Source organism: Berkeleyomyces rouxiae (assembly GCF_048999995.1).
Source record: "Berkeleyomyces rouxiae strain 22BRR77 chromosome Unknown BrBRR77_ptg000005l, whole genome shotgun sequence".
Taxonomy (NCBI): Eukaryota; Fungi; Ascomycota; class Sordariomycetes; order Microascales; family Ceratocystidaceae; genus Berkeleyomyces; species Berkeleyomyces rouxiae.
The window spans coordinates 964,678-988,180 of record NW_027396495.1 but is presented as its reverse complement, the minus strand read 5'-3'; the positions used below and the strand labels follow the sequence as shown (position 1 = coordinate 988,180).

The 23,503-nt window shown below is 53.5% G+C and overlaps 10 protein-coding genes across 10 annotated transcripts; 5 read left to right on the top strand and 5 right to left on the bottom strand.

Moving 5' to 3' along the window:
• Nucleotides 1–757: 757 nt before the first annotated feature.
• On the top strand, nucleotides 758–2,828 carry BROUX77_005401 (uncharacterized protein; the record flags this gene model as incomplete). Its single annotated transcript, XM_073750271.1, has 5 exons — nucleotides 758–843; nucleotides 962–979; nucleotides 1,083–1,136; nucleotides 1,197–2,310; nucleotides 2,367–2,828. The coding sequence occupies 5 exons, from the start codon at nucleotides 758–760 to the stop codon at nucleotides 2,826–2,828; spliced, it is 1,734 nt and encodes a 577-aa protein (XP_073604287.1).
• Nucleotides 2,829–3,243: 415 nt separating this feature from the next.
• Nucleotides 3,244–6,163, bottom strand: BROUX77_005400 (uncharacterized protein; the record flags this gene model as incomplete). The annotated part of the gene is made up of 6 exons (XM_073750270.1): nucleotides 3,244–4,166; nucleotides 4,225–4,439; nucleotides 4,519–4,898; nucleotides 4,960–5,436; nucleotides 5,508–6,017; nucleotides 6,080–6,163. 6 exons carry the CDS (start codon nucleotides 6,161–6,163, stop codon nucleotides 3,244–3,246), a joined length of 2,589 nt encoding a protein of 862 aa, XP_073604286.1.
• A 1,267-nt stretch (nucleotides 6,164–7,430) lies between these two features.
• BROUX77_005399 (uncharacterized protein) lies at nucleotides 7,431–10,100 on the top strand (the record flags this gene model as incomplete). The annotated part of the gene is made up of 2 exons (XM_073750269.1): nucleotides 7,431–9,924; nucleotides 10,000–10,100. The coding sequence occupies 2 exons, from the start codon at nucleotides 7,431–7,433 to the stop codon at nucleotides 10,098–10,100; spliced, it is 2,595 nt and encodes an 864-aa protein (XP_073604285.1).
• Nucleotides 10,101–10,645: 545 nt separating this feature from the next.
• BROUX77_005398 (uncharacterized protein) lies at nucleotides 10,646–13,909 on the bottom strand (the record flags this gene model as incomplete). Its single annotated transcript, XM_073750268.1, has 3 exons — nucleotides 10,646–11,359; nucleotides 11,436–13,552; nucleotides 13,612–13,909. 3 exons carry the CDS (start codon nucleotides 13,907–13,909, stop codon nucleotides 10,646–10,648), a joined length of 3,129 nt encoding a protein of 1,042 aa, XP_073604284.1.
• A 479-nt stretch (nucleotides 13,910–14,388) lies between these two features.
• BROUX77_005397 (uncharacterized protein) lies at nucleotides 14,389–15,339 on the top strand (the record flags this gene model as incomplete). Its single annotated transcript, XM_073750267.1, has 4 exons — nucleotides 14,389–14,467; nucleotides 14,555–14,595; nucleotides 14,658–15,053; nucleotides 15,115–15,339. 4 exons carry the CDS (start codon nucleotides 14,389–14,391, stop codon nucleotides 15,337–15,339), a joined length of 741 nt encoding a protein of 246 aa, XP_073604283.1.
• Nucleotides 15,340–15,753: 414 nt separating this feature from the next.
• BROUX77_005396 (uncharacterized protein) lies at nucleotides 15,754–16,412 on the bottom strand (the record flags this gene model as incomplete). The annotated part of the gene is made up of 4 exons (XM_073750264.1): nucleotides 15,754–16,001; nucleotides 16,062–16,152; nucleotides 16,210–16,295; nucleotides 16,355–16,412. 4 exons carry the CDS (start codon nucleotides 16,410–16,412, stop codon nucleotides 15,754–15,756), a joined length of 483 nt encoding a protein of 160 aa, XP_073604282.1.
• Nucleotides 16,413–17,055: 643 nt separating this feature from the next.
• On the top strand, nucleotides 17,056–19,786 carry BROUX77_005395 (uncharacterized protein; the record flags this gene model as incomplete). The annotated part of the gene is made up of 5 exons (XM_073750263.1): nucleotides 17,056–17,229; nucleotides 17,292–17,307; nucleotides 17,370–17,654; nucleotides 17,718–17,785; nucleotides 17,837–19,786. 5 exons carry the CDS (start codon nucleotides 17,056–17,058, stop codon nucleotides 19,784–19,786), a joined length of 2,493 nt encoding a protein of 830 aa, XP_073604281.1.
• A 76-nt stretch (nucleotides 19,787–19,862) lies between these two features.
• Nucleotides 19,863–20,696, bottom strand: BROUX77_005394 (uncharacterized protein; the record flags this gene model as incomplete). Its single annotated transcript, XM_073750262.1, has 3 exons — nucleotides 19,863–20,246; nucleotides 20,320–20,416; nucleotides 20,494–20,696. 3 exons carry the CDS (start codon nucleotides 20,694–20,696, stop codon nucleotides 19,863–19,865), a joined length of 684 nt encoding a protein of 227 aa, XP_073604280.1.
• Nucleotides 20,697–21,274: 578 nt separating this feature from the next.
• Nucleotides 21,275–21,896, bottom strand: BROUX77_005393 (uncharacterized protein; the record flags this gene model as incomplete). The annotated part of the gene is made up of 3 exons (XM_073750261.1): nucleotides 21,275–21,424; nucleotides 21,519–21,666; nucleotides 21,847–21,896. 3 exons carry the CDS (start codon nucleotides 21,894–21,896, stop codon nucleotides 21,275–21,277), a joined length of 348 nt encoding a protein of 115 aa, XP_073604279.1.
• Nucleotides 21,897–22,447: 551 nt separating this feature from the next.
• On the top strand, nucleotides 22,448–23,415 carry BROUX77_005392 (uncharacterized protein; the record flags this gene model as incomplete). Its single annotated transcript, XM_073750260.1, has 4 exons — nucleotides 22,448–22,508; nucleotides 22,693–22,819; nucleotides 22,939–23,247; nucleotides 23,307–23,415. 4 exons carry the CDS (start codon nucleotides 22,448–22,450, stop codon nucleotides 23,413–23,415), a joined length of 606 nt encoding a protein of 201 aa, XP_073604278.1.
• Nucleotides 23,416–23,503: the final 88 nt, after the last annotated feature.

Genomic DNA, 23,503 nt, shown 5'->3' with positions numbered 1-23,503 from the left:
GATGAGGGCGAGGTTGGTGTGGAAGCTCGAGGAGCCTACAGCGCTTCGGTGGGCAGCACTAGACCAGGCATACCCTCTCAGTACAGCGCTTGAAGATGGAGGCTGGAGGGGAAGTGGGCGGTCGTGATGATGTCAAAGACGGGCTAAATGCGAGGTTGAGACAGATGAAGAATCACTTGGTGTAGAAATTAGCCCCTAGACGGACGTGTCGAAAGCAGCAAAAGCCTGCGATGACATAATCCACAGGGGGAGTAGGGCCCTGGGGCAAGCGACCAGGGTCGCGGTAGGGGGTCTTTGCTGCTGCTGCACAGTGGCCACTCCGCTGTAGCCCTGCTGTAACACACTCGCCCAGTGGTGCGTCGCCCAGGCCAGGGCGCTGAGGCCATCGCGTTCCTTTCCTCACATGAAGCTCGGTTGCGTCAGGGTTCAAGGATCATGCTCCAAGCAGAGGTACAATTACGCACTCGCTCCATCACCAGCCCAAAACGCCTGCAGCTGATTTGACGATGGCTTAAGCAGCAAAGTCGACCTTTTCCTGTTTGCTCTCACTCACGCTCGCCTGTTTTGCCGAATCCGCAATTCTCTCCCCAGAGCGTACATCTCTGCGCCCGTCCGCCCACCTCGCGCTGTCCCGGCCGCCAGGCTCTCGTCCGCCTCGTTCTGCACGGCCTTCTGCTGCCGCTATTCGCATTCCGTTTCTGCCCCATCCCATCCGCCCAAGCTCGCTCTCGACGTCTCCGATCCGATCGCCGCCAAGATGACCATCACCGGCGAGGCCTTTGCCCACGGCGTCAAAGTGGCCGCTGGCGTCTCCTCACTGGTGGCCGCCTTTCTGTCGGTCCTGTAAGTATCGTCGTCTCCGTCGCGCTTGCTGCCCAAGCGCCCAACCCGTGCATCAGAGCTCCCGAAAAGCTCCCGGCGCCCGATTGCCTGCTCTCACTGACACCGCCTCTCTCTTCAGATCCATTTGGCTACAGACGTAAGCAGATCCCCCGCTGGCTCTCAGCGATATCTCCCTCAATACTCACGCCCCTGTCGGCTTGCCTTCTTGTTGTCCCGCACTAACCGGCGCCGCGCCGCAGGAAAAACTACCGTAAGCCGCTGCTCCAGCGCTATGTGATTCGCATCCTGCTCATGTATGTCTTGCTCCCTGCTGCCGTGGAAATCAGCTCGACATGCGACTAACCGCGTCCCAGGGTCCCCATCTTTGCCTTCTCGTCCTTCATGGGCCTCGTCTCGCCCAAGATCTCCCACTTCGTCGACCCGATCCGCGACTTCTACGAGGCCTTTACCATCTACACCTTCTTCCAGCTGCTGATCAACTACCTCGATGGCGAGCGGGCTCTGATCGTCATGACCCACGGCCGGCCTCCGGTCCACCATGTCTGGCCGCTGGACACGGTGCTCTCCAAGGTCGACATCTCCGACCCCCACACCTTTCTGGCCATCAAGCGAGGCATTCTACAGTATGCTTGGCTGAAGCCCATCCAGGCACTTGCAACCATCATCATGAAGGCCTGTGGCATTTACAAGGAGGGATACGTCAGCCTGACCTCGGGCTACTTCTGGCAGGGCATCATCTACAACATCAGCGTCACCATCAGCCTCTACGCCCTTGGCCTGTTCTGGGTGTGCATGCACAACGACCTGAAGCCTTTCCGTCCCGTGCCCAAGTTCCTCAGCGTCAAGCTCATCATCTTTGCCTCATACTGGCAGGGCTTTCTGCTGGGCGTCCTGGTATGGCTGGGAGCGATCCCGGATATCAGCGGCTACACCCCCGAGACCCTTGCCGGTGCGATCCAGGACGCCCTCATCTGCCTCGAGATGCCTGCGTTCGCTCTCGTCCACTGGTACGCCTTCTCCTGGAAGGACTTTGCAGACAACAACATCATGTCAGCCCGCATGCCCGTGGCCTTTGCCTTCCGCGACGCCTTTGGTGTCGTCGACCTCATCCAAGATACCAAGGACACCTTCCGCGGCGATACCTACGGCTACCGCTCCTTCGACTCGACCGACAAGATCATAGCCCACGAAGACTCGCGCTCGCGCATGGCCCGCGTCAAAGAAGGAATGCGCTATGAACGGGGCGGCAAGGGAAAGTACTGGATCCCCAAGCCCGGCCAGTCCGCGAATATGGCTGGCCAGACAGCACCGCTGCTCGGCACGCCACCGGCTGAAGGGGCCTCTTCGAGTAGGGACGCTGCAGAGTCTATGTTCTCACATGGGACGTTTGCCGGCGAGTTCGAAATCGATGCCTCGGAGGAGGAGCTGTACACCAAAGCCCGAGAGCTCGAGTTTGGCGACTGGAACGTAAGTGATGCCGTGTCATTTCTCTTTGCATTCTCCTACTAACACAGTTCATACAGTATCCTGTCATTACTGCTAACCAGCCGCTGTATGCCCGCTATATGGCTACCCCCCGTCACATCACGCCAGCACGTTCTCAGTCCCCCCATATCGTCGCCGACAGCCAAGCCACGCTGATCCAGAAAAAGAAAAAGACCTCAAAGGCAAAGGCCAAGAGCGTCAATACCAACACAAGTGCCAGTCAGCAGCCATCGACGAACGCCTCTCAAGCCTCCTTTACCCCGGAAGCTTCTTTGCTCGCCGCAGGCCCTCGCGTTTCAGGACCCGCTCCAACTGTGGCATCAGCCGCAGCGCCCTCGGATGAAGAAAACGAACCGCTGCTGTCCAACCCCTTCATCCAGGCCGACGGCATCCCCGACGCTTCCACATGGGGAGGAGCACAGAGCGACACAGCCGAGCAGCGTCCTATCACAAACTACTACGCTGACAACGACCGCGAGGAGTTTCGCAACGTGTGGTGATTGTTTGGCCCATGTGCTCAAGTGTCTGGTTTCTTTTCTTCTTTGTGCTTGTTCTACTCCTTGGGAGGGGTTTCGGCGTTTTTCATTTCCTGTGTTCCCTGGCTTCTCTTCATCTGAGAAGCTGGCTTTCTTGTCTTGGGCCTCTCTTTTGTTTGTCTTTGCCTACCATCTATTCTTCATCTGTACCTTACTTGACCTGCAGCGTTTCTTGTGTACGAAGCACAAGAGTTTTGAATCTATTCAGCTGCCTGGTGCAGGCGTCAGTTTCATGTTTGTTTTCTTGAATATAACTAACTATATATATCACTCCTTTGTGCTGTGTGTCCTTATTATTGTCTAAACTGTTATCTAGATTGTCAGTGACAAGTTGTATGACTCGTAGTGCTGTCAACTTCCTCTCATGTCTGATTCCTTTCTACGGAATCGAGTTGTATCGGAGAGTCATGCCGGATCCATCTGAGCCAGTTGTGTGTCTGTCTGTTTTCAGGAGTGCTGCTTTTTCGCCAATATCGGCTACTGGATCATTCATAGCCATCCGTCGCCAAAGAACAATACCACATCCCATCAAAGCCAGTCCTAGTGCTACAGCATTCAGCGCAAAGCTAAACATGCACAGAGCTGGCCATAATTTTGCCAGCTTCTGGGACAGCCACAGACTCGAGTCAACTACTGGAATCGCATCTTCCGCCACCAAACGCGCTGAGTAGTCCATCTCCGTCGCCGGGCTCGGCGGCAAAGGTCCCACATCCCATTGCACTGGCCCACTGCCAAGAACAAAGTCAAGAGACCCGCCGTTCTCAAAGATGTCTGCCCAGCTGACCCATGACTGGTTCCAAGGCCGCCCGTTGACCTTAAGCTTCTGCACATAGAATCCTTCTGTCGAGCCGTTCGAGGCTGTTATGCGCAGGGTACGTCCTTCACCGAGGTGAATCGTCGCATCACAAAGCCACGGCGATCCGATCAGAAACGTAGTCTGTCCAGTCATTGGATATAGGCCCAGCATGTTCCATAGCAGCCACGACTCCATTGCGCCGGCATCGCTGTTGCCCGGGAGGCCATCTGGGGATGGGCTGTAGTATGACTTGGCAATAAAGCGGCTACGCTTGACAGACAGGAATTGGCGGTGGGCAAAGTTGTATAGGAAGGGCGTGCCAAACGATGGCTCGTTTCCAGGGTTGAAAATGGTGTGTCCAAACTGCCCATTGCCAGGGACTATATCGGGTGTGAATGTGAGTTCTAGCCGGTGTATGAATCGCTCGGGGCCACCGACGCGAGACACTACCTCAGCCATATCATGATGGGCGTTGAATGAGTATTCCCAAGGCAAGCCTTGATAGTCTGGAGATTCGCACCAAAGTCAGCATCATGCATAGTTGATAGGGATTGGTGAACTTACAGTCGTCACCCCAATAGCAACCCCCACAAGATAGAGGATCTTGCTCAATGAATCCTTCATTGCTCCGAGGCGCTAAGAACCCGAAGTGGCCAAGTGCTTTCATTTCTGGGTTCCAGTGGTTGCGCCAGTTGCGTGAGCGATTCAGATACTTTTCTGCATCGAGGGTGTATCCCAGGCCCGAAGCTACCTGGGCGAGAGCAAAGTCGTTGGTAGAGCTTAAATTTCGTCAGTGACGTGACAGATATGATGACTACGGCATAGATCATCAGATGCCCTGTTGTGCAGAGAACTTACTATTCGACAGCCCGTGTAACAGAACGAGTGAAGCGGCGAGTGATGTAGCCCAGTTCTCGCCAGTCCGGCAAAGCACCACGTCCTTCCTTGGTCGAGCCATGGGTATCCCGAGGGTCGTCGTTATTCGGCGGCACCAACTCGGCGTTAGTCACCATGGCGTTGTAGGCATCGGTCCAATCGATTTTGCCGCGCACGCCTTTGACAAAAGCGTCCGCAAAAACATTGTCGACGTTAGACCCAGCTTGCACAGCGCCGTTAAAGAAGGACGAGCGGGCATCGGACATGAAGCCTTCGTGGCGCCAAACGTCAACCCAAGAGCGAATGAACTCTTCGTAGGCTTCGGGCTGGAGAATGTGCAGGAGAGAGGTTGTACAGCGAAACTAGAAAGTCGAGTTAGCTGAGTTGCATTGCTCGTCTGAGCAGAACGAGTAGAGGTCTTACAGTATCCCAGAATGTAAATATATCATCGTAGTAGGGTTCATCGGAGTCCCACAGTGGGTTTTCGCCTGTTTTGTTCGTAGGCAATAAGTTTGAAAAGTACAGAGCCGTGTACAACTGCTGTAACTTGGTAGGGTCTGTTTCTGTTGTCGTGACCTTCCCCAGAACCTGTGTCTCCCAAGAATCCCTAACAACTTGGCGTATTTGTGAGACTGAAGTGCCGGCGGGGATTTCACGCTGGACGTTCTCACAAGCCTGGTCTTCCGAGATAAAAGACACACCAATGCGGGAGGTCACTGTGCGGTCACGGAAGGAAAACACGGCACCGACATTCTCTGTCGCGGATTGGCGTTGGCTTTTCCTGGAGTATCTGCCGTGTGATGGGCGAGCCTCTGCTGTGCCGATGAACGTTTTGAATGAGGCCGGTGAATCAAAGTGACCACAGAAGTACGCGCGCCATTTTTCAGCTCTGTTCCATCCCTGTGAACATGTGTTGGTCAGCGGTTATACTCAAGATCCAAGCAAAAGAACAACGCAATCAGGATTCTTACGTTGTCATAGTCCCCATAGCCGGTGTAATATAGGCTTGAACCGTTCCCCTTGACCTCGATCCGGCCACCCAGGTAATGTTGTTCTAGACCCTGGCCACGGTAGGAAGACAGCACATGCCCAACATCGACAATAATCCCCGGCTGTGAGCCTTTCGGAAACGAATATGTGAGGATGCCAGCTTTGGCTGTAGCGCTCATCTCAGTGACAATGCCATTCTCCGAATAAAACTTGTAACGGCCAACCTCTGTTTCGTCAGGCCGACTTCTACCGACTTTCCAGTCTGCCAAGGGATCATCCACGGTCCGAGCCACAGGAAGCTGGGCCACGACGCCGTACTTTGGTGCACCGCCTGTGCCGCTTTCGTGAAGCATACTGAAGCCCATTAGGACTCCATCAGGCGCGTAGCCAGAATACGAATCATGGCCGGTTTGGAGATCCGGTCCGACTTTCACCATCCCGAGAGGAACAGTCACGCCTGGAAATGTATTGCCACCGTTTATCGATCCAGTCTATTGTATCGTTAGATTTCGCAATGAACGCCAGTGCGAGAGTTACGTGTGAAATGACCTACATCAGTCAGGACATATTCAGATAGTTGCTGCCCACTGACAAGCCCGGTTAAGGATAAAGCCTGCAGCCATCGCACAGGCATCATGATCAAGCGTTATTGTTGGCGAGACGTATTTAGGATAGAATAACCTTGATCGAGTGAAATATCACATCACTTCTCTTTAAGAAGAATGGTAGACTGGGATGCGCTATCAATAGCAAGGACAATATTTGGTTGTGGGCACTTCAATCGAAATTATAAAGCGGCCTCGTATTGAGCATTTATGAGAAGAGATAAAATATAGAAGAGATCTCAAGGCTAGAAGAAACAACATCTATTCACTCGCACGATTTTGGTACAAATGGAAACACTTTATACCAAGAGGGAACAAACAAGGCACATCTGAGATTCTGCAGGGATGAAAGATACCAAATGCTGGAGAGGTCAGAGCTAATCCACGACAGAATGTGGTGTTTTCAGTTGACATATAGTTAGGGTTCACGCTGTCGAGTCTCTAGGGTTGGAATTACAAGCATGTAACTCAAGCGTTACACAAATGAACCAACTTTGCGTGAGTCGCGTATGACTAGTAGATAGGAGCTGAATACTGAAGAGCGTCAGACTGTATCCATAAAACTGAATGTCTTGCTCATGTTCGTCGCCCTGCTGCACAGACTCAATGACGCAAATCATGGCTAAAGAAAACCCTAAAATATGGACTAATAACCTAGACTCTGCCTAGCCGAGGCGGTCAAGCAACAATCAAACATTAGCGCTCTAAACACTCATGTGGAGAGCTCTGAGATGGCAGAATCGATCATCAGCTGAAAGGAATCCCACCACTGATGACGCTTGGATGACCAGAAGCACTGAACCTGGACCTGAAGAAGCCCCGCCACAGGTTTCACGGCTAAACCACGGCCTGGAAAAGGCGGTGGGCGGCCAGCCAATAGGAGGCTGCAAAATCAGGGCTGGGTGAATTCTGTGCCGATGAGCTGGAGGCGGTGTGAGAATTTTTGTCGGTCAAGGTAGGCAGAATTTCATCTTGCCAACACCGCCAAATCGCAAGCCAGTCAAGCAAGCTCCAGACACGAGACGAGATACCCGCCCATACGAATCGTGCTTTACTGCTATTCGCTTCACACGCGCCAGAGAAGCAGCTTTGGTCTTTTCACACTCTCTTTTCAGTTTCTTGTTTCTTTCACCGGCTGACTCGCCTGGCATCATTCTGGTCAGCCAGGACCGGAGCAGCAGTCCGACTTCCTTTTATCACTCCATCATCCTTTCTTTGCCACGTCCCGAAAGCTCCCTACGCTCTCTCTTTCTCTCAACATTTATACACCCGACCGCTTGCTAGACGGCTTATCCGATCATGGGACGCAAACCGAACCCGCTCATTTTGGAGTACTTCCAGCGCGGGCCCAAGCTGGCTGATAACAGCAACCGTTACCCGCACACATGCAAGCTTTGCGGTGAAGACTTCCCCAAGGGCCGCATTGACAGCCTGACCGGTCACATCACCAAGAGCGGCAAATGTCCTGCCATTTCAGAAACCGATCGCATCAACGCCTGCCTGACGCTTCATGGAATCCCCAGCGTGCCGTCAGTCGCCCAGCGATTGTCTTCCAGCGTCGCGGCCCACAATGCTGTCGATGTTGCTTCTGCTACTGACACTATCCTGGCGCAGCAATGGAGCGCACTCGAAGCGCTGGCCGAGGCCTCACGTCAAGTCGATATGAGCGAGAAGCATGATCGCCCCGGCTCAGCGCTAGTCCACGTGCAGCTCCCCAACGGCGACAACACTGCCATGGCCAACATGGGTGGCAGTGGACTTCACGGCACGGAACGATTCGAGCTACAAGACCAATTCACACTCGACAACCCACCAACAGGCTACGACGCCACAACAGCAGCGATGACCCAACAAAGCTTGAATTCTCTTCTGCCTCCCGAATTCCACCCTGACTCAGCTACCGGATCCCCATCGAATGCGCTACTCTCAACCAACCCCCACGAACCCGACTCGAACAATGCTCTAGTTGAAGGGATGCAAAAGCCAAACAGTCCAACAACTGAATCCCTTGTAACGAAAGACGACCTACACCAACTCAAAAATGATCACAATCAACCACCGTCCGAGGTTAAGCGAGACCACAACGAACACCACTACGCCCACGACGACCTCGTTCTTTCGACCAGCGATGTCGCCAGACTTGAAGCGGCCACTGCCGCCGCTGATCTTTCTGTTGCCGAAGCAGCCACTGCCCGCCTCACAAGTACTCTTCTTGATCCACAATTGGTGGCCGAGCAAACTGCACACGCTTTACAGACCGCGCAGAATGATCACGAAGCCCAAGCTGCTCACGCTGCCCAAGTCGTTCAGGATGCTCAAGCAGCTCATGTCGCACATGTGGTCCAAGTTTCACAGGACTCGCAAACTGTCCAACCCACACAAGAAACAGCACAGCAGGTTGTTGAGCAGGCTCATGTTCAGGCGCAAGCTCAAGCTCAAGCACAGGCTCAGGCCGAGGTCAACGCCCAAGTCCACGCCGATGCTGTTGCAGCCGCAGCAGCCGTGGCTGACCCTTCTAGCGCCGAGGCACACGCATTTCAAGTCACCGACAGCACCACCTGGGGAGACATGACCTACATGACCAGCAAGCCCCAGTCCGGTGTGGGACGCGACATTTCCCGAACGCCTGTTCCAGCCCATAGAGGAAACATGCGCATAGGCGCTTCGGAAATCTCACCCAACGGCCGGCCTAGGCATGCGCGTGCCCGCTTCAGTGCTGCCCGGCGCAAGGAAGTCCAGGAAGTGCGGAAGCTGGGCGCTTGCATCCGCTGCCGCATTCTGCGCAAGACCTGCGGTAAAGGAAACCCCTGCGAAACCTGCTGCAAAGTGCTTTCGCCGCGTGTATGGCACGCGGGCTGCGTGCGAACACGGCTTCACGAGCAGCTTGAGCTGTACTCGGCTGGCGTGCAGGTCGTCCTGGCCCAGAACAGGTATAACATGATTAAAAGCACAGTCCAGCTGGCTACCGGCGAGTTGTACATTGAGGGCAGTCTGTTCCCCACGGCCGACAGCAAAATCATTCTCCGGACCTTTGAAATCAGCACGCAGAAAGAGGGGACGCCGCCCGAGCAAGCGCCCGAAATGGAGAGGCGCGCCATCATGATCGACTGCGACTCGGAAGACATGCCAGCCAAGATCGAAGAATACATGCGCCAAGTCCTCCCACTCCTCATCGAACACGAGCCGTCACCCACCGTGCGCGTCATTCTCAACACGGCCTTTGAGGCCCTCAATGAAACCGAAGACGAGCTCCTGCGCCACGCCCTCGAGCTCTGGGGCCTGGTCGACATCATCGACCGCGAGCGGCAATGGCACATTCTCGAGAAGCGCCTGTCCAGCAACCTGGAGCGCTGGATCCGCGACCCCAACGAGCGCCTCGGCATCGACATCTACACCGTCATGTTAATCCAGCTCAACGCGGCCGCCGAGCGCAAAGCCAACACCACGTCGCGCGCCCTGCTTAGCAAGATGCAGCGCTACCTGCAGGACTCCAAGGTCAAGATTGGCTTCCGCATGTTCCTGACAGCCCTCGTCTTTCTCAATTGCATTGAAAAAAGCACCTGGGCCTTCCGCGCATGGGAGCAGCAGAACTTGCGCGGCGGCTGGCCGCTTGAGCGCCAGCCCGAGACGTTTATCGGCCAGGGCACCAACCTCGCCAGCCTGCTCAAGCTACTGCTCAACTGCCGTCGCGTGCTGCCGCAGATTAACCGCGACGAGGAAACAGGTCTTTTGTTTCCCAATGAGGCGTCAGGCCCGGAGTTTGCTGCCTTTTACAAAAATATCCATGTGACCCGTAAGTTGGTGATCCTATTCCTTTTTTTTTCTTGCCTCAGTTACGTCATACTAACCCTACATCCTTCAACCCTAGTTGAAACTCTGCGGACCCGCCAGGAGAAGGCCGAGTTCAACCCAGTCGACTCACGATGCCTCGAACTAACCTTGTGCTCCCATCTGTTACTCGGAAACTAGGCCGAACCACATTGCCTGCCCTGTACATATATATCCGCTCAAGGTTTCCTGCTCTTTTCCCCAGTTATGATTATGACCCCCTTTGTTCTTCCTTATTCCACTTCACATTTCCGAGACCTTTATTGGGCCTGCTTGCTCTCTTTACCTTATCATCATCCATCACGTCTGCCTTTTGATTTTTTTTTCGCTTGCTTGCAATCATACCCTGCCCGAGTTCTGCGAGTTTGTCATCTATTTTGTCCTTCATACAGTTCGCCTCCTGCACGCGCAGATCAGATTATGTACACACTATCTACATTTCATCATAGACCTACTTCCACTCCATCATTCATTGTTTCATACCTTTCGGCAACGGCTTCTGTCGAGGCCTGTTGTAACTTTATCTTTAATAGAATGGGAATTTTCCAAGACGGACAAGCCTTCTCTGTCCTTGTCTGATATACAGGAGTGTCATTTCCGTAGACAAGACGTGATTCATTACATATAGTTGCCGAGAAAAGCTATCTCTGCGCTCACATGCTACATATATCATATCCAAAAGCAGCTCAGTAGCCATTCATCGAACTCTCCGTATCGCGTCTCTCGATGCCCGGGGCCGCCGGCCTCTTCGGTTTACGGAAGCATGCAAACTCATTCCTGCTAGCCTCGCGCAGCTTCTTGAGCGTATTGCGCATCTCAGGAAGTTCGGCCTGCAGACGGGCGCGTGCCTCGTTGTCCGTGCGAGAGTCCATCTCCTGATAGATGATGCCCTGCATGTCCTTTGCCTTGGTGGAGTTGTATTGGCTGAGGGTCTGCGTGACAAACTCGACGTCCAGAGTGGCCTGCATCAGCGCTTCAACTGGGTAGCGTTCGCGCATCTTGAATACCTGCAGCATCTCTTGTGTAAGCTCCTCAAGAAGGAAGGAGAGCACCTGATTGGTTAGTGAGGGCGTGGTTGTGGACACTTGGCTGTGTATCAGCACCAGGCTGAGGAGTGCCTCATAGACATATGGCTTGGCCTCGGTAGGCCTGACCCCAGGTTTAGGAATCCACGTTGGTGATGAAATGCCGGACTTGATAATGGCACTGAGGTTTTCAATGGCTGGGCGAGTGTAGGACTTGAACAGGCGGTCTTCGATTTGGCCAAGCACATCCTTGATTGTCTTTGACTCGTCCGTCAGCTTGACAGAAAAGGCATTTTCGAACTGGGAGTTCAAGCTGGGGACAACTTGCGACCGTAATGCTTGTAGATTGCTCAGGGTGAGTAGCATGCGCACATTCTAGAAGGGCGGATTAGTCAGAGCCAACAAAATGACGTCATTGAGTCATGCGTCAGCGGAACAGAAAGAAACTTACCCGATCACCAGCATCCAGGGGCTTGCGACCTCCGGAGACTGTCATTGGAGCAGCAGATGACACAGCATTGCGGTCGGACTCAGTGGTCCATTCGTCACCTGCAGTCTTGAGAGATCGTTCGGCGTTTTCCACCATGCCACTAAGAGCCTTGTAGAGCGTTGTGACATACTGGCTACGGACCATCTGCTGTACCTTGGCGGGAGGCGGCAAGACGATATCGCCGGCTTCGGACTTTGACATGGCTTCGGAGATGTACAGAATCTTCTGCATCCCAGTCAGCATTGTGCCCTCAAAGGCCGCAAAACTCGCTGGCATCTTGGTAACATCGCCTTGGTCAACCGACCGATGCCAGTCTTCAACGTACTTGACATTTTCCGCGTCCGTATTCCACGCAGGACACAAAGCAGTCACGCACCTTTCTCGAGCAACACCCACTAGACTCTTGAGTCGATCGATGACTGAAGGGTCGATAGTCCTGACAGGCCTTAGGCCAGCGAGATCCGCCGCTCCAGAGCCAACCAGAGCAAGCATATTGGAAAGGTAGTGGACGCCACTAATCGAGTTGGACCACGGCGGCCAGAAAGCGAATTTTTCCCACGCTTCTCCACGCTTAGTAGTTGGAGGCACGTTTAGGGGGTCCAAGTTGAAGCGCGTATCTCGGCCCGAGCGCGGAGTCATGGAGCTGTTCATGTTTGGGCCTGTGGTAGAGGGAGATGGAGGGGCGGGAGAGAATAGAAGAGAGATGTCCTCCGGAGGAAGACCAGCAAAAAACGAAAAGACGTGGTCTCTCAGTGCATCAACTAATTCAACAACGCCTTTCTCTAGGGTTGAGATTCCTTCAGATGTCAGACGATGATGCTTGACAGATTCTCCCTGGAAACCAGCAGGAAGAGCCCTCTGGGTCGTGCCGTCAATAAAGTTGCGCAAAGTTCTCTCGAATTCAATTACCTCGCCCAAAATACCCTGGGGCGATAACAAACTGGAGAGGAAGGCTTGTATCTTTTCCCAAAGCTCGATGACTTCGGAGGTATCGTATTGTGTAGCCTTGCTTTCAATTGTTTGTCTTCCCAGTGACCTCAGATGCGAAGCCATGACATGAGGGTTTGGCTTTTCCTTATTTGCAAGGCGACGACGCAATACTTCGATCTCAACCTTACATCGATCGGCAGTTGTTTGGATGCGGCCTTTGAGGAACTCCCATTCGCTGGTCAGCCACACGTAGATGGGGTTTTGGTCAACGCCAACGTCAAGCAACAGTATGATGAGCTCCATATACAGCTCCCGTGACCGCCCCATACTTGCTTCTGCCCGCGTTATTTGATGTGAAGAGGTGAGCCTGCGCCAGACCGAGCGCTTAAATATTTGCATCTGCTCCTCGACATCGTGCCACATGCGGCCTGCAATGAGAAGCTGGTAGATTTGGCTGTCGGATAGGTCGAACTCTTTTGCAGCAGCCTGCTTGGCCAGCTCACGGCTGTCTTTGACAAACTGGCGCGCCTTATTGTATTCCTCGACCAAAGCTTCGAGATCCTTGCCCTTGATGCTTTCGGCAATGGTGGACCCAAGTTCTGTGTACTCCTTGTACCTTTCGAAATTGCTCATGAGAAGCTTGAGGCTGTTTTCCTTTTCGCGACCACCAAGCGCGGGACCCCATACGTCTTCAGCCTTGGCAGAGACTTCGAGTAGGGGCGCTTTGATTCCCATTACGCCGTACTCGCTTTCCTTCAACAGCGCATTCTTCTTCTTTTCCTCGGGGATGAGTGTAGTTGGGAGATTACCGGCATTGGCAGGATTGGATGAGAGAGTGCTATTTCTGAAGCTATTGCGGCTAGCTCTTCGAGCGTGCAAGGTTTGTTGTTGCGATTTGCTGGTCAACAGCTCTTGATCGGCGCCGCGGTACTTCATTTCTCTGTAGACATTGTCGATGGTGGCTTTAGCTTTGACGAAGCGCTCGAAGTTTGACTCGACCAGAACTTTTAGTGAAGCCGACTTTTGGTCAATCGACTGGGATAGGTTGTCGAGGCCAGCTATTAAGTTGCGCGTATCGTCTTGGCCATGGATTTGAGAGAGGAAGACGGCGGGGGAGAATGTGGTGGAAGAGAGCATGAATTGGTTTCCTGAATTCCATATTAGCTTCGTATGCAAGCAAAGTAAAGCAGGCAGAGGAAATGCGTACTCAGTTGTGGTTTATCTTCTACTCTGATGCCCAGTTGGCGCAGTGACCTGACCACACTGTCGGAAGTTCCCAGAGGATCTGGCTCGTCCATCTGAGCAGCGTTTGCATTAGTTCCCGATCGGCCCTTGGGCATCATGCTCTTTCGGGCCTTTTCCAGAGCTTGATATCTCGACTTTCGCCGCTGGGTTTTAGACTTGAAATCGTCATCTTCGGATTCCTCACTGTCGTTGTCTGCGGGCCATTCAGTCGGGAAGGATGTGGGCAGATGGTAGAATTCCAGGATTTTGCGTTCATCCATGGCGGTGTATAGCGGGGCACTGTGTGAAACGCGTCTTTCGAGAGGAATAAAGGGAAAAGAACACTGTTGATGTCACTATGGGGTAATCTATGAGTTGCAGTGCCAAATGACGATGTCGTCGCTCAAGCTCCCAAACTACACGGCTAATCCTCGGCTAAGCTCCCCCCAGCTTGATTCCAAGGTCCGTCAGCTGGTCGCACCAGAGCCCCGCGAGAACCGTCCGCTGGGACCCACTTTTCTTGAGCTTGCTTGGGAACTCTCTGGCCTCGCGCTACATTCGTCTAATTTTTTTTGGCACAAACATTCAGCCTTGTGCATTTTGACGACACACCACCAGCTTGATCACGGCCTCAAAGAATCGCCGCTCCAGTCGCCCCAATTCCCCGCAGCCACAACCCGAACCTAAATTCCCGCTCTGTGCGATCCAGGCTACCCTCTCGCCGTGCCTTCAACGCCCAATCCCTGCGCAATCTACCACCATGAGATTGACTCCCGACCTGATCAAGTCGTCTCTCTCCTACCTCAACCCTCTCAAGGAGCGTGAGCTGGACCTGCGAGGTATGTGTGGAAAGAGCAGATACTACGGCTTTACTTGATTACGTCACGGGCCAGCATTGATAGCGAATTTTCTTTGGCATACAACAGGACACAGAATACCCAATATCGAGAACCTGGGTGTAGCAGGCGTGAGTTGCCCCTCTTGTCTTGCTCTCCATCGGGGCCTTTCCGCTGACCCATGCACATCTAGCCCCATGATTCGATAGACTTCACCGACAATGACATCCAAACATTAGGGAACTTCCCGCTCTCCCCTCGCCTCACCACCCTTCTTCTTGCGCGGAACCGTATTTCTTCGATCCAGTCCAACCTCTCTAATTCGGTACCCAGCTTGAGAAGTCTGGTGCTTGCGTCCAACAACCTCGAGCGTTTGGCAGATCTCGACCCTCTCGGCGAGCTGAAGCTGCTCACCCACTTGGTCCTAATGGACAACCCCATAACTAAGCAGGAGCACTACCGCTACTGGGTGGTATGGAGATGTCCGTCAGTGCGCTTCCTCGACTACCACAAAGTCAAGCAAGCGGAGAGAGATCAGGCTAGCGAGCTGTTTGGCTCGAGGGACGAGCCTACGGCTCTCGCATCAGAGGTATATCCCCATATCCATTTCAACAGCTTTCGCCGGCAGTCACTAACAAAGACCTCCTCAGATACTGGGCAACCGGTCGCAAGGCCTCCCCATGGCGTCAGGCGAAACCACGCAGACATCGAAGCTGACGCGCATGAAACTCACCGACAAGGAAAAGATGCGTCTACAGGACATGATCAAGAATGCGACAACGCTAGAGGAAATCATCCGGCTCGAGAAGATTCTCAACGAAGGCAGGCTGCCGCCGGGCTTCCAGCTGGAGGAAGACGACGTCATGGCTGGCTAACCGGTGTCAGAGACGCGGTGATTTGGTGTTCTATTTTGTGCTATCATACCATACATACCCTTTTTGTGTTGTTTTCTCCATCTCCGTTGCTTGGTATCTCCGCGCTTGTGCATACATATAGAAGATTCCCTAGATCGGCCAGTAGTGATTGGAGGTGTTTGGGCCAGAGTGTTAGTATTTGAAATAACAACGACAGCATGACGTTGACATGGAGTCAGGATAGAAGACCACGCGCTTTGTCAAACACAAGAAGTCGGCCCAGGGGATGTAGATGAAGCAATACAATTAGTCAGTGCAAGAAACGAATGAAAACGCTATCATAACCCAACCATCAATCAATCCGACAAAACTCAAGCATGTCGACTCGCGCAAACCCCTAAACAATGAAAACCCCAAGAAGCCAAAGGAAATGGTCTAGTCGTCCATGTCCATATCGTCCTCCACGATGCCGCCGTTGGACTTGATTCCAGTCAGGCCCAGCATTCCTGATCCATTAATCAGTTGCTTCTGGGTGCGGTCGTTCGTTGCGCCGTCGGCCTGCTTGTCCCCGTTGATCAGGGCGCGTGTAGCAGCTGCCTGGTCCTTAATCTTGCGCAGTGGTTGGGTCTTGGGCACGATGTCCTCGAGAAACTCGAGGTGGTCATTGTGGCCAACTGCAGTTGCTATGAGCAGGTTACCGGTTAGATGTCTGCTATCAGAGAGTGCGGCTTATGGCGACCTACCAACGTCCTTGTACTGAATGTTGCGACGGGGCTTGCGGTCCAGCTTCGTCGCCGCATGTGCTTCCGACGCCAGATGCTGGACGAACAGTTCCTTTGGCAGAGGTTAGCGAGGCTAATGACCCAGGATAAGAGATGTCAGGCGGCTTACAGCAGCGAGCGTAATTAGGAAAGCAGCATTGCTAGAGCATGTGGCAATGTCGGGATCGACCGCGACAATCTTCTTCACGCGGGTTACTATCTGGGCCGTCAGTATTTCAGGATGTGCGGAATGCGGACGGCTAGTGGCCACTGACGAGGAAGCTGAGATTGGCCCGTGGGCGTTCTCTTGGGCGCAGTCTTGATTCCGGCCATTTTTCACAGTGTGAGGATGCCGTGGAGTTAAGGCTTCTCTCACAACCGATGATTGCTTCACAGATCGCAAGTCGCGGTTTCAGAGCCCTACAACGTGGTGGCTTGGTGGACCCACTATAGCACACTGCTTTTGAAGGGTAGTTGGTCAACTGCAACCTACAAATTAGTGTAGCTAGTTGCTTTAGCGGCTTTAACTGCCGAGACCGCCTGCAGTGGGATGCGGCACCCCCTGAAGCCCAGAGTTTCAGGGCTCGCCCCGCCTGTAATTTGCAGCAGCTTTTCCGGCCTTTCCCAAAAAGCTCTAATTACTAGAGCGACGTCACCTCAAGAACACATCACCGACAAGGTGCGCAACATCTTGATCTCTGCCCACAAACGCCATAGGCTACGACCGATTCCGAACCCATTCTTCGGCTCTGACCCCCAAGCCCCTCCGAATCCGCCATCGACGAACTTATCGACCCTTCCACCCACCAGCCGGCCACCGCTCCGCCCGTCCGCCTTCTCCGTCTCACATGCTACACTAGGACGCTGCGCTTTTGTCCTCGCGCCTCCATCCCGCCACACGCATCGCAGACAATGAGAATTCGTCCGAGGCTATTCGCATTGCTCTAGGCCTCAGCACCGCACAAACGTCATGACCATGGATGCCGGCGCATCTCTGCCGGCTGCTCACCAGCGGCCCGGCCATGCCCGGACTCGCACGCGATCGACCGCGTCTTCCGTTGGAGTAAGCACTAGCCTCGAATACGGCCTCCGAGATCAGCATGCCGGGGAGGAGATTGAGGAGGAAATTGCTGAAATCAAGCGCTACGAGGTATGTGTCTTGGGCATCTTGTGATTCTGGGTCCTTTGTACTGATTTTTTCCACGGCTTTAGGACTTTACCACTATCGGTACGATGGCTTGAGCCAATATCATCTTTGCTGGTTATACGACTACTGACGATACTCCACAGATTGGGTGCAAGATGCCGCCCACGAGCATGCCAGACGAGAAGCCAGAAAGCAGCAGCTCAATGGCTGGCGCAACAACAACGGCAAGGTCGGGTGGAAGTACCGGCTCTACGAGTCCTACGAGGCAGGCCAGGTCTGGATTGTCGTGACCCTGATCGGGACAGCTATTGGCATGATTGCGGCCATCATTAATATTGTGTCCGAGTGGCTTTCAGATATCAAGATTGGCCATTGCAAGACAGCCTTCTATCTCAACGAAGAGTTTTGCTGTTGGGGAGAGGACAACGGTGAGTGCTGCTCAAGGTTAGCATGAGTGAAGTGAGCGGGCTTCTAACCTCTTGTGACATTAGGGTGTGAGGCCTGGGTACACTGGTCTGGGTTTACTCTCATAAATTACTTGATATACACACTCATCGCGGTAAGTTCCAATGTCCGCCTAGCACCTCAGATCACACACTGACCATTCCAGATGGCCTTCGCATTGGCTTCGGCCAGCTTGGTTCAAGCATACGCTCCGTACGCTGCCGGTTCTGGTATTTCTGAAATCAAGTGCATCATCGCCGGCTTCGTCATGAAAGGCTTTCTCGGGTTCTGGACTCTCTTCATCAAGTCCGTAGCGCTCCCCATCACCATTGCATCCGGTCTCTCAGTTGGAAAGGAAGGCCCCAGCGTACACTACGCCGTCTGCACAAGCAATGTCATCTCGCGCATGTTCAGCAAGTACAGGCGGAATGCCTCCAAGACACGCGAGGTGCTGTGTGCCGGTGCTGCAGCAGGTGTGGCCGTAGCCTTTGGCAGTCCGATTGGAGGCGTGCTCTTCTCTCTAGAAGAGATGTCAACATACTTCCCCCTGCGGACACTTTGGCGCAGCTACTTTTGCGCGCTTGTGGCCGTTGCGACTCTCTCTGCCATGAATCCCTTCCGCACCGGCCAGCTTGTTCTTTTTCAAGTGGAATACGACCGTTCGTGGCACTTTTTCGAAATTGTCTTCTACATTATGTTGGGCATTCTGGGCGGGCTCTACGGCGAGTGTATGATCTATCTCAACCTGAAATACCAGGCCTTTCGAAAAAAGCGGCTGGCCTCCTATCCGATCCTCGAGTCTGTAGTCCTGGCCGCCATCACTGCCATTCTCTGCTATCCCAACGCCTTTCTGCGGATTGAAATGGCCAAGAGCATGGAAATTCTCTTTTTGGAATGCGAGGGCGCCGAGGACTACCACGGTCTCTGCGAAACGGAAAAACGCTTCTGGAACATCACATCGCTTCTGTTTGCCACGGCGCTGCGCTTCGGCTTGGTCGTGATTTCCTACGGCTGCAAAGTCCCCGCTGGCATTTTCGTGCCGTCCATGGCGATTGGCGCGTCGTTTGGCCGCGCCGTTGGCATTATTGTGCAGGCGCTTCACGAGTCGTCGCCCGAGAGCATGTTCTTTAGTTCGTGTAAGCCAGAGGAGCCGTGTATTACTCCTGGGACATATGCCCTGCTAGGGGCTGCTGCAGCACTGAGTGGTATTATGCATCTAACAGTGTCTGTCGTGGTCATCATGTTTGAGCTTACTGGCGCTGTGGACTATATTCTCCCAACAATGATTGTCGTGGGCATGAGCAAGCTGGTGACCACCCTTCTTGGAGGCAAGGGTGGCATTGCAGACCGGGTTATTCCCTTTAGTGGGTTCCCTTTCTTGGATAGCAAAGAAGAGCACAACTTTGGTGTGTCGGTCTCTCGTGTAATGCGCACGGCTGTTGTCACCATCCCCATGACGGGTCTAGAGCTCAAAGACGCAGAAAACCTGCTTTCTTCGGACAAGTACCAGGGCTTCCCCATTGTGGAAAACAATGAAAACCGCATTCTCTGTGGGTACATTGGCCGCACTGAGCTGCGCTATGCTGCCAACCGTCTCCGCCAGAACCTATCCGTCACCCCATCCACGCCCTGTAACTTTACGCCGCCACACATTGCTGCTCAGGCCATGGCAGCCTCCGCACCAGATGCGTCACCAACTGACTGCACCATGGAATTCGGTCGCTACATTGATATCACACCAGTCACAGTCCACCCAGAACTCCCTCTCGAGACTGCCATTGACCTGTTCTGCAAGATTGGTCCGCGCGTGATTCTCGTCGAGTCCCAGGGCCGGCTAGTGGGTTTAGTGACAGTCAAAGATTGCCTCAAGTTCCAGCACAAGATTGAAGGCACCGAGATTGGTGTGCGTGATGCCTTTGAAGATGGCCAGGAAATGCTCTGGGTGCTGATCCAGAGGGTTTCTGGCTGGGTGGCTGATCGCGTGTACTCGGTGTCTAGTGGGAGGATCCAGCTACGGACCATGGAGGATAACAGGAGGCTTCATCAGAGAAACGGCATGATGGCAAGCGGGGTGCAGGAGTATGACGAAAGTGAGATAGAGCTATCAGTGAGGTGACGGTCACTTTGTTGATATAGACATTAAAAATAACACAAATAACACCGACTACATGTTGACATTTCAAATCAACGCCTCAGCCACGCGCGTTAAGAGTAGGGCTCAGCTGAGGTACATCCTCGTCGTCGTCGTCATGATAACGTCCAGCATCATCGTCTTCATCACGGAGAGAATGCAGCGGAGTTGCCTGGTCGCCTTCACTCTCTGTGTGGTGGTCCTCGGACGTTCCCTCGTCCTTGTTCCCGATAATCACGTTCCCAATAACCAACAGTCCAGCGCCTGCAAACCACAACGGCGGCAGAGACTCTGAAAAGATGGCCCAGCCCATTACGGCGGTTGCCATGAAGTTGGCTGATGTGTTGACCATGGAGACTTGGGTAGTGGAGTTTCCAGCAGCCAAGGCACGTGTAAAGAGAGCCCACATGACGCCGTTGCAGACCAAGTTCAGCACGAAGAATGACTGTATCGTGCATCAAAGTTAGAGAAGGCTATGTATGCGTGAGAAGAGCGAGCCCAGTTTGAGGGCAACTCACCAGACGCATGGCAGCTTCAAACGGTTTCAAATGCTCGCTCAGTCCAAGAAACTCGGCAACGCCGGCAGCAATGTTTCCCGTGAGCTCGGTAGTTGACCTATGCGCACACTCAGAGTCAGTCCATACATCTCATGCAGGTGACGAGTCTCACAGCCGAACTCCAGAGCAACATACAGCTTCGCAAACAAGCCGTTCGTAGCCGCAGTTAGCCCGCTCACAACGGCAAGGAAAATCCATCGGTTCTGGGCGTTTTGCCGTGCGCTTTGCGAGCGCGCCGGAAGGCCGGATGGCTCTGATGACAAGAGCTCGGATCCGGCAGAGGACATGTTTCTGTTGGGGTCGTTGGCTGTGGCTGCAGTCCGGCGCTGGTGGACCATGTTGTAGGAAGAAGAAAATACTGAACAACAATTCAGGCAGCAAAATTAGAGGGCTAGGTAGCCAATGCAAAAGAGTTCGCTTTGGACATGGAGCTCAACATCACAAGACACCTAGCAAGCAACAAGCTTGGAGTGCCTGGGTTAGTATTTGACGCACGTCTAACCCTAATGAATAGCAGTGGTCACGCCGGATAAAAGAACATATTGAAGCAAAACAGAAGTTGACGTGATTATATCATTAAGAATAGTAGTGCGAGAAAACAAAGAAGCAAAGCCCAATCTAGTTCATATCAGAGGGCCAGAAGGCAAACAGTTGATAGAAAATCACAAGCCAAACCAACACCAGCCGATAGTGTGTACATACACGTTCTACCGGCACAAGGACGACAGAGCTGAACAGTCATATCTTATGACCGCCACGCATAAGCTTTATGCTGCCACGTACGAGAAATGTGATGCTGCTGGATAGGCGGCATTCAAGTAGTGGCAGTGGCAACCAAACTCCCAGATGGCCGGCAACTGGCCGAGAGGCAGCACAAGCCCAGCCCCAGGGGCCAAGGCCCGTCTCGTGGGCCGGATTATTGACCCTCTGACTTCTTGGAATTGCAGCTGACAATCTTGACCTTTTCTGCAACAACAGGCGGTGAGGTCCCGTCCATTTTAAATGTGACGTTCTTGATGAGAAAGGTCCAGACTTCGTCGCAGAAGCGGTAAGTATCTAAGCTGCCCTATTCATGCAGACAAGCCCGAGACAGGCATAGGTTGGTTAGCTCTTATGGACCAGCTAAAGAAAGCAGCAAGCCAAAGCAAGGTGGTATTTACCTTGAACGACAGCCGCGCCTTGACGTTCTTCTGGAGGGCCTCGGTGATGGCCTGGTCAAAGCAGGCAAGGACGCGAATGGCAAGCTGGGGATCAATGCGCTGTTCACTGATGAGATCGTCGAGAGTATCGGTTAGGGCCATGCCGATACTGATAGACGGCAGAAGAGAGTTGTTAGTGAGGCTGCATAGGGCATAGGTCGCGCGTATTAGTGCAGACGGGGGAGCGCTTGGAAGGACATTTTCTGGCTACAGTGTACAGGCTCAAGAGAAGAGACAATATCAATTCACATGAAGGGCACAGGACACACGAGACTGAGGAGGGTTGTACCTGCTGCGGCGGTACAGCTCGTAGAAAGATTGCTGGTTAGACTGGGCCATTGTGGGCGTGATTCTAGTCAGGATATGGGGAGATGATGCAGTTATAGGGCTCTGGTATATTCCGACACGGGGCGATCGTTTCGGGATAGCGCGGGATTCAGTTGAAGACAGCAAAGGCAATGCGACGGCGGCGGCGGTGATGATGAGGTTGGTGATGCGCGGTATTTATAGTCCCGCAGAAGATGGCCAGGTCGCAAGGTCAGCGAGACCCAGGCCGTAGAGTTGTGGCTGTACAGCTACAAGCCAGCTGGTATTGTGGGGACTGCACGTGGCGCTCAGGCCTGCTAGCAGTGGCGCAGAGGTAAGGGTTAAGGGCGCATCGCAGCGAGGGAGCTTTACGCGCTGTAATTGATGCTTGGTATACGCCTGCTTAGCACTTTGCTGCGGTCTTTAGCATATTCTCACGGGCCATCCTAAGCAGCATCCACGCCGGCCTTGTTTTGCTGGTCTTCCACGAGTCTTTTTTTTTTTTTTTCCTACTTCGTCCTTATTCCTCTTTTGCTTTTCCTTTTTTTTCTGCGCACTTGCTCCCACAACTCCAGAAACACACCATGAGTCTACTTACGTACGGCCTGGGGGCCTTTACCTCCATTGTCACCATCGCCGGCGGCCGTAAGTCACAGCCCACAGTCCACGATGACACCTGCGTCTCCCGCCCACGACCGCTGAGCCGAGCTGCGCTTCGTGCTGGAGAGTCTCTAACGGGGTCCGCTACAGCAGCTGCAGGAGCTTTTTTGGGCGCTCTTATGCGCGGCCTTGTCCGACTGACTGACTAACGCCTTCCTTCTCTTCACAGTGATGCTGTTTACCGGCAGCGGCGAGCACTTCAACGTCGGCGAGTTCCTCGAATCCGTATCGCCCATCGCCTGGGCCAGCATGGGAATTGGCCTCTGCATTGGCCTGTCAGTTGTTGGCGCTGCCTGGTTCGTGAATCTGCCCTGTCCCACGAAACCCGCGCTCGTTCTCTTCTCGCTTTCCGAAACGCCTAGCCTCGCGCTGCCCTAGACGCGATTATATACTAACAGCCTGTCCTGTCACTTAGGGGAATCTTCCTGACCGGCTCGACTATTCTCGGTGCCGGTGTCAAGGCGCCGCGCATCCGTACCAAGAACCTGATCTCCATCATCTTCTGCGAGGTCGTGGCTATCTACGGCGTCATTATGGCTATTGTCTTCTCCTCCAAGATCAGCAAGGTTGACGGCGCCGACGCCTTTTCTGGAAACAGCTACTTTACCGGATACGCCCTGTTTTGGGCTGGCCTGACTGTTGGCTTCTGCAACTTGGTCTGTGGTGTCTCTGTCGGCATCAACGGCAGTGGTGCTGCTCTGGCTGACGCTGCTGATCCCACACTGTGCGTGATAACCCGGTTCCTACTCAATGGCGGCCATGCTAACACTTTGTTTGCTCTAGGTTCGTCAAGATCCTGGTCATTGAAATCTTCAGCTCTGTTCTTGGACTGTTTGGCCTCATTATCGGCCTGCTGGTCTCTGGCAAGGCTCCCAACTTTGGAGCCAACTGATTGTCTCTGGTGTAGGTCTTGACTACTCTCAATATCCTACTCGAACTCTATTCTGTTGTCTCTGCGCCCTGTTCATTCTTTGGCATGC